Raw genomic sequence first — 12,045 nt, forward strand, 5'->3', positions numbered from 1 at the left:
CATGACAGATGGTTATGAGTAATTGTATTTTTTACTTTTTGTACTTGTAGGCATTCAGGCAACATATTATGGTCATGATGTGGGCACCCAAACAACTGACATGTTTCCTGATGTGCAGCTGTCTTCAACACCAGTAAGGGGCTCAGTCTTGAGGCCCAGTAAGAGACCTCGTCTGGTGTTAGATGAGGAAGAAGAATCAGAATTAAATGTCGAACCCACCGATTCCACATATAACCCAGATTCTGTTGTTACTGAAGAATCAGAATTGGCGTAAGATATAAATACATATTTACACACTTTTTTACCAATACATTTGTGTTTAAAAAAATATATAAAACATGAAAGCAACTTCCCAATATTTATTCTTTTTATATTGCCTTAAGATAGATCCACAGCCTGACCACAGCAATAACAAATACATTGTTTTTGAAAGCTGTCTTCGAGAGCTGTTTGTGTCCTGTCCAATTTGTAAGACAAAGTGTGTTGTCCAGAGCAGACGAAGGGGGACTTTTGTTGCATTCACCCAGCTTTGTGAAAAGTGTAACTACTACAGACAGTGGCAGAGCCAGCCCATTGTAGGGAGTACCCCACTTGGAAACCTGCTATTGTCTGCTGCAACGTATTTTACCGGTGGATCTTTTAAACAACTAGAGAAGGTATTACAATTACAATAAAATTCACAAAAAAATACTGTGTTGTTTCATTATGTATGTACTGTATGATTTCTATGTTAATAGATTTTCAAGGCCATGAAGCTCCAGATGATGCATTTCGTAACTTTTAGGATTCATGCCAGGAATTTCATTGAGCCTACCATAATACACAAGTGGAAGCAAGATCAACTGAATCTTATAAGACAGCTGCAAGAGGGAGGAAATGTTGCTGTGGCTGGAGATATGCGTGCTGACACGCCAGGTACGTTTACAGTATATTTAAAAAAATCACGCCGTTTATTTTGTAGTCTTTGAGTTTTCCTAAAATATTATGATACTGATGTTCTCAGTAATGTTCTATATATGATTATGATGTTTACAATAGGACACTCAGCAAAATTTGGCAGCTACACCATTATGCACATGGAAACCAACAAAATTCTGGATCTTCAACTAGTTCAGGTTAGTAATTAAGCATTTAAAAAAATTATTTACATTTTCTTTTATCTGTTATTGTTTATACTCTACTCTGTTTATACATTTGAAATGTTGTGTACCCAACAACAGAGCAACGAGGTTGGTGGAAGTTATCATATGGAAAAGGAGGGATTGAAGCGTTGTCTCGATAAGCTCGAGTCTAATGGTTTAGCTGTTGACTACATCGTTACCGATCGCCATCCGCAGATTCAGAAGTACCTGAGGGACCGCAATATCACTCAGTTCTATGACGTGTGGCACTTTGAGAAAGGTAATTATTTATCTTTGTATTATTAATTGATTCTTATTCAGTTAATTGTTCAACCTAACATGTACATTTTTATTTTTGTGGTAATTTGATTATCTTGAAATAATGATTGTACAACCAAGCTTTTACTTTGTACAGGTTTATCTAAGAAACTTGTCAAACTTTCAAAAATGAAGGACTGTGAGGTGCTGAAAAAATGGTTGCACAGCATCAAAAACCATGTTTACTGGAGTGCGATTTCCTCTGAGTCTGGGCCAGAAAAGGTGGCGAAGTGGAATTCACTGCAGAACCACATCCAAAATGTACATGTTCATGAGAACCACCTCTTCCCCAAGTGTGAACACCCAGACAAAGTTTCCAGGGATCCAAAAAAATGGATCCAACCAGGTATGACTGTATAGAGAGACAAATGACAATAAAATGACAGTAAACTAGTAAAATTTTGAGATTTTCTTCATATTTTCTGTTTGGTTACAGGATCAATAGCGCTCCATAAAGTGGAAAAGCTATTATACAACAAGAGAGTTCTCAAGGATATAGAAAAGCTCAGCCACAACTTTCAGACGTCATCACTGGAGGCTTTCCACAGTCTGATTTTGCGTTTTGCCCCAAAGAACGTGATTTTCCCTTTCATAGGAATGTTGTGCAGGTAATAATCTTTGACATATTCAGTAATATTTATAAGCATTGTTTCTAACAATTGTTATGGAAATGTTTTTTTTATTCATTATTTTATTAATATTAATGATATTTCCCTATAATAAATAATGTTTTTTCCTAATAAGGAAGAAAAAGGTTAAATAGGTTAGGAGCCTTGCCTGTGGCCCTACAGTATGTTATCTATGTTATGAGTAGCAGAGATATAAAGAGCTATTAAGCCTCCCATCTTGGCCAGAACTCTCACATTCTCTTGACTGACTGTGCGACTGTGAGCCTTTCTTGCAAGAAAGAAACCATTATAATCATTGATTGAACATTTGTCTCTTATTCTGAATTGTTTGTTTATTTGTCACAACACAGTCTACTAATCTTCATATTTTATGGATTGTGCACTGATTACAGGCTGTATCTTGCAGCAATGCACTATAATGAAAATGCTAACCGTGAGCAGGCAACAACAACTGAAGGACAGGCTGTGTATAAGATCGTTTTTCCAAAGTCCAAAAAAGGGGAATGCACAGCAAAGCCAGTGAAAATAGAACCAACATACAGTAAGTTTGTTTTATTAACAATAATATATAAAAAAAGCTATAATAAAATAAATATAAGCTTACAAAAAATATTTATAAATATTACACAAATGTTAATTATAAAACAAAGGTAGATTATTTATCAGTAATTATGTAAAACCATAGAGTGACTCAGTATTCTGTTTTTTACAGACTATGTGGATGACCTTATGAGCCTTCTGTTACATAAAGTCTTTGTGGACCCCAAGCCATATGCGGAAGAGCTGCATGCAATCCCCATTCCACCTCCTCTGTCATCACAGTATGAAAAACCTTCCAAAGAAGAGGTGATTGCCCAGCGTGTGTCACAATTCAGTCGAGGGGTGGCCGGAACCCAACATACTGTCCCGCTGGATCAGGAAACTGTAGACGGATCCGGTTAACAACACATGAGGGGATGACAACCCTCACACTACGTCCTAGGTAGCCCCAGCACCAGCTGACAAAGCTGCGATAGGCCAGATAACGGAAATGCCTATGACAGGAATAGAAAACCTCAATATTGTGTATAAAACCAGTGGTATATTGGAAACATGTATATGTGATGTGAAAATATGTTTGATAAAAATGTATATTTTGATTAGTTTTTGTCTTTGAATAACTATATAGTAAATATAACTGTGTAAATATATATATTTTGTATCTATTGTCTTTTATTTATGTTCTTTTACACAACATAATTTCATAAAATTTAATAAATACTTACTCCTCTTCATTTCTGCGTCTCACTGGTCCATAGTCGGCTCTGTAAATATTATTGATATTTTGCAAAGTATACGGATTTAAGCAGTTTGGTTCAAAACCTGGATGCTCAACCATACATTTAGGAGGGTCTGGAACCTCCATCATTCGTTTTACAACCTAAACGGTAATGTAAGACAATGAGAACATACTGTACAATTAACCTATGTTCATCTTTTAAATATGAAAAAAGAATAATACAGAACTATTAACACGTTATGCATAATTTTGGTAATAGCTTATTACACTACCTTCTGTATTTCTTTGCAGCAGATGTTTTCCTCTTCAATTGGCATTTTTTCACAGTTATTACATGTACACCTAATAAAATATATATATATATTTTAAATAAAAAAGGTTCTTGAATACACTTTTGTTAATAGACAAACACTTATTATTGTTATAAATTAAACCAACTATTATAATTAGTACAATTAAATTACAGCGTATCTAAAAAAGTATTAGATATCAACAACAAAAAAACATACCATTCTGAAACGTCATTTAAACGCCGTTCTTGAACAGGTTCTGCTCGTTCATCTTCATTAAATTTTCTGGGTCCGATTCGGGCTCAAATTGGTATGGTTTTATTGACGCCATTGTTTCTAATACCACCAAAGCACAGACGACTGGTAAAGGTAAGGGGCGTGACGTTACTGAAAAACGTGCTCTAGGCGGTTAGCGAATCACAACACACTGGGCCAGCTAACCAATCTGAGCCCATTGCTATTTTTGTGGGACTGGCTTCATAGAACCCGGAAACCATCAGACCGTTTTACAAGGAGGGACAGAGCAGTGTAGAGTAAAGGTAAAATATATGAAAAATAATGCGATTTTTAAAAAAACAAAGCATGAACACATGTTACAGTGCACCCCACAAACACAATCAAGCCTTCGAAAAACCGCGTTTTACCACCCCTTTAAAACTCCACTATATAGGGCTGGGTTACATGAGCAAAAAATCATATCTCGTTATTTTTTTTGGCTGATTTGCTGTATGCGGTAGGCTAAATATTTCGGTATTTTGTATTAGGATTAAACAAAGTGAATGTATGAATGTAGGCATATATTATGTGCAAAAAGGGTTAAATCACATTACAATGTAACATTGCAATCTAAAAACTCAAATAATACAAGGCACAGACTTAAAATTCTACATGTCACATTTATTGTCCAACAAATATTTCAGCAAAATGTATATTTTAGTCGGTTATTGCGCTCCTGTTTCATTGAGCGCGGTCTGAGGAGTTTAGCGGAGAATCGCAAAGCAAAAGCTCATGCACTTCTGGAAGAAAAATGTAAATATTACCATGGCTTTTTTTTAACCTTTACAGATGGACAGATGGATAATTTACCTGTGAATTGCAATTTATGCATTAAGGAAAACAGCGGATCTCAAACACTTTAAACAGCGCGTCTCTGTTGACCCTCTGTTGAATTATACAGTCCTGCAGGATTTTTCACTTGTGTTGCATGTTTCTGTTGTACTGAAGGGTTCATTCTAGAACATGTAGGAATGTCCTACACATACTGCTGCACATACTGCGCAGTACAGCACAAGTGAAAAATCATACAGGAATTTAAAAAAAAAAATTCTGCAGGACTGCCGTGCACCTCACGCAGAAACAAAATGTTTGCTTACAGGAGTTTTCCCTGTAAATGAAAAATAAGTAAAAAAATAAATATAAAAAAACCCTAAAGGTTTTGGATTCCGGATAGGTTATGTCTACACTAGAGAATAAAACTCTGATAGTTGCTGTAGTTTTATTCATACAATTTTTATTTAATTAGATTCAAGTACATTTCATGGAACTATATATTATGCTCTGGCTGTTGGCAGCAATGAGACAAAACAATGAGTCTTAACAAGTAAATAAAAAAAATTAAGAGTAAGAATAAATAGGCAATTATATAAAAAAAAACATTTCTCTAAATCATTTCAAAATTATACATTTCTGCAAACATCAATGACATGTCAACATTCAAGAGATATGAGTCTGTATACTGTACATTTTTACCTTTTATAACATGAAGATGCAGCTATTTTGTTTTTAATCCAACTCCCATCTATTTGGTTGGATGCAAAAAAAATTATTTGCAAGACCTGGTAGGTCCTCGAGGTAGACACAGGTTGAATGTATGTCTGTGCATTTGATAAGTTCAACTGAGTCAATCCCTCTTTCTTTTAAAATGCTTGTTGCTGTTATCCCTGATTCTCTGTCTTTGCTGATGTCATTACTTGTTGTTTTCATAACATCAATGAAGGCATGACCCTCTCCTTGCGCATTGCCTACGTCTATAAATGATCTTACTAATGCTATAGACCCATGTTTGGTTTGAACTACATGGTTGATTCTTTTAGATAAAGATTTAGCTCCTTTTGAATGAATTCGCTTGCCATTAACCACAGCCCTAGAATAAAAACTGAAAGCTTTATTTGCACTAAAAGACTCTTGAAGGATATGAGACTCTCTTGGGGTTGGCTGTCGTACATGTGGGCATCCAAGAAACATCACGTTAGAACTACCAATACACTTTGTCACAATATTAGTGCCTCCCAACATTTTTTCAACAAAGCTTTTGCTTTGCTGTGTTTGTTCATCATTGAATACAGCAGCAATGAGTCGTGGAACATGTTGGTAAAGGTTAAACATGTTAACAATTTGTTCTGCTACAGCTTGTGTGCCATGAAAGAGTTTCTGAAGGTGTCCATTCTGGGACTCATATAAGAGTGCACTGTGACTCCATAAAGGACCCCAATTTTTCACAGATGCTGCTGCATGTACAAGTATGTGGACATTATAAGACACATGAAACTTTCCATAATGAGACTCAAAACGGCCCACAAATGCTTTTAAAAGGCCATCAGCTTTGTCAATGTCGTGGGGGGAAATTGAATCTTGAAGGAGAATGTATGTAGCCTGTACTAGAAGTAGTAAATGGTCAAGATATTGTCTGGGTAAAATGCCGAACAAACAGGGAAGGCTGTAAAATAAGAGAAAGTGTCTGTATTCCGAAGCTTTCCAATATTTACGCAAAGAAATTGAACGGGGTGGTCTTGTTATACTTGTAGGTGGTTTAATGGCAAGTAACCTTCTTTCAATCTGCTCGATTTCTCTTCCAATGTACCAATGCTCTGTATGGTATTTGGAGTCAAACCATAGGGTAGTCAGCTGGCGACAAACACCAAGTAATATGCCATGCATGTAATCATATGCAAATCCAGAAACCATATTAAAAAACATCAGCAGCATTAGAGGAGATGGACCTTTTACACCATTTATGCATGTTCCAGAACCAACAGCTTGCTGAGCATCTTTAGTGTGTTTTCTGTGTGATCTCAGCTCTGGCCCTGTTGATTGCAAAGGATACACCCTTGTAAACCCATTACCCTTTTCTACAACTTCACCCTTTTGATAACACCAGTTACAACCATGCTCTCCATTAAATTGCTTGACATTCTGTACAGCACAACGAGCCACTGAATCACAAATGCAAAGCAAACTGTATACATGGACTACTGCTTTTTCACCTTTCCACTGACAAGGTAACCCTTGGTTTTCAAGACTACGCAATTCATCAACAAATGATTGCAGAAACGAGTTCATTTCTGGCTTTTTTGGCCCAAACCACAAACCACCAAGAATGACATGCTTTGCCCTCAGATTAGGGGGGAGCTCGTTAAATGTGACTTGAAGAGGCCAGATATGAAAAGGAGAAGATTGGAAAATTGGAACACCATCAACATTCCAGGACACTGAAATATTCGCCAATTTTGGGTCATTTAGTGCATCAATCAATTTGTACATAGTGCCATCAAATATGTCTTCAACATTTTGTGAGTTGCGCTTTGTCCTTGACCATTTGTAATTCAAAGACTGACAAAAACCTGTATCTTGAAATTTACCTCTTAATTGATCTGAAATAGATAACTTCATAAAGACAGAGCCAGATTTGATTAAGTTTTCCATGTCCCCTGGGGTACCATTGCATGAAGCACAATGGGTGGGGATTTCACTACCAAAGAAATATTGGCAGGATGGGCAAATATACTGGACTTCAAAAGTGTCACAGTGAAAGGATTTCATGAACTTGTATAAGCTATCTGGAACACCATTGGTTGAATCAGGACAATGGAGATTGATAAGATCTAACAAGTCACTCAAAGCCACTTTGGATGTTGTATGCCTGAGGCTGTAGGCAAGTATGCACAGCAGAGATTCTTCATTAGTGATTTTGGCATTTGGATATATTTTTTCCTCACTGGCACACTCCTCTCTTTCTTCTGTGCTTCCCTCACAAACTGCACTGTGGTTTCTGACAATCTAGAAAGTAAATATTGCACTAATTACAAGCTGACACATAAAGAAGTGTGAGCTTTGAAAAAAAGCATGAGGCTATAGACTAGATACATATTCTAAACTTTATTCTCACATGAGTCTGTGGAAAGTTCTCATCAGCTGTGCTAAAAACATCACCCTCGTCATCAGCAGAAAAGCCTTCCTGTCAGAAATCGTGCATTTATTGCACATTAAAACAAAATCCATATGAACACCGATATTTACAAATGTATGCAAAAAGCATTGGATTAAAAAAAATATCAGAAATTCATTCTCACATCAGCATCTGAAAAGTTTCCATCAGCATCACTGACGACCTCATTCTCTTCATCAGTAGAAAAGTTTCCCTGTGAGACATGTACAGGTACTTGGACCACTAGTTTTATGCATGTACTTAAATTTTGTAAATGTTCTGGCTGATAAAGGATCAAAGAATTGCCAACATTACAACAAGGAAGCACAATTCTAAAGAAGATTAACTTTGAAAAATAAAAATAAAAAAGCCTATTCTCACATGAGCATCAGGGCAGTTCCTGTCAGATTTGCTGATATTGTCACCACTGTCATCATTGGAAATGTTTTCCTATAAGTATGAAATTATCAACATACAGGAGCATGTTAGACATGGTTTCTTGAATACAACAAATGGCCATGAATATATCACTGAAAATGTTTTTTAGGCCAACATTAAAACCTGAATTACTTCAACTATATCGGGAATAAGCCATGTCTTGTATGATCTTCTCTTTTTTGCTCCTTAAGAAGAAAAAAGAGCAGATTTCTTGCTTATTTGATTAATGTAAGTCAATATGTAATTGTACAATAATAAACAAATTGCCTAAAATACAGTTATTTGCATTCAGCAACCTATTATATTCTGTGTCCATCGCCTTTTTGTAGCTGCGGGAACAGGTGCCTCTTTATTTAAGTACACTTTATACTCCATGTCCTTCAAAAAGAAACACGTTAGTGTTATTTCTTTGTAAATATAATAAAGAATATATGTTTTGCATTACCCGAATAGCTTAATCCAAATGAGAACATTTCCTAAAAATGACTACAATAAAAAGAATCTGGGTAACTTTATTTGACAAAATTGACTTATTTTATTTTAGAAGACTATTTTTTTAAAAGAAAAGAAAAGTTTGGTCGTAAAAGTCTTAGTGTTGTCTTTCACCCTGAAAAAGAAGCTCGTGTAATTTACAAAAAAAAACGGTAAATTAATCTTTTCACTGAGGTGACGTGTTTCATTGACGCCGCCCACTTGCTTCGCGTAGCCGATTCACGTGACATCATTGCACGTCATTCATCAACTGTCACTTTGTATCCTGAAGGTAAGTCCGCCTTTTATTTTATAATTATATCGTTATAATGCTTTAAATTACTGTTTTTTTTATAAATTTCTAAAATAATGTGTATTTGTAACACTAAAACATATGAAGATGTTTTTCTTTTCTTTCTTTTTTTTTTGCTGTCGATGATACATTATAGGACCATGTATTATATTATTCTCTTGGTCGGCGTTACGTCACAAATCATGTGACCTGCATAGCAACAAGCCGCCGCCGTGTTTGAAGGGTAAAACAAACCGAAGGCAATCAAGGCAAAGCCCGAGGAAAATCAAAAAGGTATCTATTCACATAAATTTTGTTGTGGATTATGTCAGTTATGGATACTAACGGACTACTTTGTATTAATGATGAATGATATCTGTGTATGCGAATGTATGTCGGTGGTGAGAAGTGAAGTGAATGTAATAAAACACTCATGTAAAGCGCTTTGTGACTAACGTTAGCTAAAGTTACATGTATGTGAAAGGCGCTAGCAGCTATACAAATACAGATCTTCTTTCTTCTATTAAAGAATGTCTTATCAATATATAGAAAGTCTACTTGCGCCTGCATTGACCAGGTACCACAGAAAGCTGTCGCTTGTAGGTTTAACGTTACAATCTTGTCCCTATCGACATCCAGCTGAGTCCTGGGAGAACAACCCAAAGGCATGGCCCAGGCTCGAGTATCCAGACATATACAATTACCTCATCAAATCCCCTGGTATGAACACCATGTGTACATACCATGTGTCCTACACTTGCAGTCATGTTTAAATACCCATCAAGCATCGATTACATTAACTGTTCATTTAGAAAAAAAAAGATGTTTATTCAAAGCACTGTGTTACACAATGGCTGTAATGAGCTCAGTCTGTCAGTAACACAGCTGGAGCCATTTCTCTCTCCTTTCTGGCTCAGTTGCCTTGCTAGGTATCATATAAAATGAGAGGTCACTCCTCTTTACGCTGTTGTTTGTGCAACTAACAACACAACAGTTTTTAGGCATGATTCTCGGCAGTTTTCTCGACAGCTCTGCGCTCGTTTGTCTTCCGCTTGGTGTTGCTTAATGGCGAGCGCTTGTTTGTTTTACCCTTCGCCGCGGTTGCTATGCGCGTGCAGTGCATTATGGGAGTAAAAGTCCCGGATGTCCGACCTCGAGAATAGCCTATAACTACCATATACAGCCTATATCAAAACTTTTTTTAATAAATGACTAAAAAAAGTAAGCCTTAACTATTGCTAACAAAAAACATTACTTTTTTTGCTAATACTTGATATCACTGTACCGTTTTGTTACCTTAGATTAGAAATAAATTATCTGCAGCGGACTAGACCGTGAGTCGCTGGCTGGCCTGGTTGCGTTAAAGGTAACACTGTTGTCATGGATACAATCAGCTGAAGGCAACAGATGGATGTGAATGATGAGACTTTAGAGTTTTGTACACCTTTGAATTAATAATTATATATATATATATATATATATATATATATATATATATATATATATATATATATATATATATATATATATATATATATGAATGTGTGTATGTATGTATGTATATGTATATATATATATATATATATATATATATATATATATATATATTATTCATGAATAAATGTATTCATGTTCGTTCAATTGTATGTATGTAAATATGTATGCATGTAATTATTTATTTATTTATTTAGACAATGAGCAAAACATGGGTTCTGGTGGAATGGAGGGAGGAGCCTCCCACCTATGATATTGTCCCTAAAAAGGACATACTAAAAAAAAAGTTTGAACCTGGAGATGTTGTGGATGTGGCTTATGAAGAGGAAAGTTCCCCAGCCACAGTTATAGATATTGATGGTAAAAGTTCAGCAAACAAGACTTAATCATGATATAGAAGATATGTATTTCCTACTTTATTTTTGTCCCTTCAGAAAGCAAAGATACCCTCAGGAGGAGGATGTTTAGGCTAGAGGGGAAAAGAAAAAATCAGCCATGTTTGCAAAATGATGCAAAAAGAATAGCAAAGAAAAAAAAACGTACACTCCAACTCAGTCCCCATCTCACTCCAAAACGTCCTCATCATCTGATCAAGAGCCTCCAGTCAAACATCAAGTAATACCTACATCTTTTAAATGGCTACTCTTATTTTTCATTATGCTTATTTAAATCACAAATATTAATGACACCTATATGACACTAATATTGTGTGTCCATCTTTAGGTCATCCACCGAAAGGACAGTATGTTAATGCAAGAGATTAACAGCATGGAGAGTCAAGCTGGAGGGCATTCAGGCAGAGAAACTCAACTTGAGAGAGAAATTCTCAAATTAAAAAAAGAAAATGAGAATCTAAGAGCACTTAATATAGCTCTGCAACAAGGTATTCTTTTTTTCTTCATGTATTTCTGTCTATCCATCTATATATTAATTTATCAGTCAGTGTGGTTGTCTGTTAGTAATCATTTATTTTGTATTTTTTTAAGAAATTCTTCCAATGCTCAAGTGCAGCATGAACCAGGACACTCTTGTTGCTCAACAACCACAAGATTCAAGTCAGAAGAATCCCCCTGAAAAGGTGAATACAAATATATTAGTTTGTTTATATAGCCTATATTCACGTAAAGTGTTGTGCAGAAGTCGTAGAAGGCATGTTAACTTCTTCATGTTTCATTTTACTTTTGTAACAAAATACACATTTGGTATGATCACCCCCTTGACTATAAAACAGCTGGCACACTAAACCAAAATATATCACTTTTTTGTTGAAGAATCTAACAAGCCTAACACTTTTGCACAGTATGTAGTCAAAGTTATATGCTTTTAGATACAGTGTCCCTAACTTTTTTTCTTGACAGACACAGGGGCTAGGAATTAGTTCAGCTGTCCTGACAAGTTGTGGATGGGGGGGCACATCATGTTGTGCCATGGTGAAAGATCTGGCAGTGGCAGTGTTTGGGAGAGAGACACTGGCCACACATGGGCTGTCTGGAAGGGCTGGCAATGCTA

General features: G+C 35.9%; 1 protein-coding gene across 4 annotated transcripts; it reads left to right on the forward strand.

Moving 5' to 3' along the window:
• Positions 1–1,543: 1,543 nt before the first annotated feature.
• Positions 1,544–3,096, forward strand: LOC132157732 (uncharacterized). Of its 4 annotated transcripts, none has more exons than XM_059567033.1 (5): positions 1,544–1,785; positions 1,876–2,047; positions 2,461–2,518; positions 2,576–2,609; positions 2,781–3,096. In XM_059567033.1, exons 1-5 carry the CDS (start codon positions 1,569–1,571, stop codon positions 3,008–3,010), a joined length of 711 nt encoding a protein of 236 aa, XP_059423016.1. In that variant the 5' UTR covers positions 1,544–1,568; the 3' UTR covers positions 3,011–3,096. The 4 variants fall into 4 exon arrangements, with proteins under 4 accessions (XP_059423016.1, XP_059423017.1, XP_059423014.1 ...); XM_059567034.1 differs by having other exon boundaries at positions 2,820–3,096; XM_059567031.1 differs by having other exon boundaries at positions 2,461–2,609.
• The last annotated feature ends 8,949 nt before the right edge of the window (positions 3,097–12,045 follow it).

This window comes from Carassius carassius, chromosome 15 (assembly GCF_963082965.1).
Source record: "Carassius carassius chromosome 15, fCarCar2.1, whole genome shotgun sequence".
NCBI lineage: Eukaryota > Metazoa > Chordata > Actinopteri > Cypriniformes > Cyprinidae > Carassius > Carassius carassius.

Bases quoted from the DNA above. Each gene is read 5' to 3' on its own strand.
- LOC132157732 (XM_059567031.1), top strand. From the start codon at position 1,569: ATGAAGGACTGTGAGGTGCTGAAAAAATGGTTGCACAGCATCAAAAAC. The intron at 2,048-2,460 runs GTAATAATCTTT...CACTGATTACAG, and splicing joins TTCATAGGAATGTTGTGCAG to GCTGTATCTTGCAGCAATGC. The intron at 2,610-2,780 runs GTAAGTTTGTTT...TGTTTTTTACAG, and splicing joins GAAAATAGAACCAACATACA to ACTATGTGGATGACCTTATG.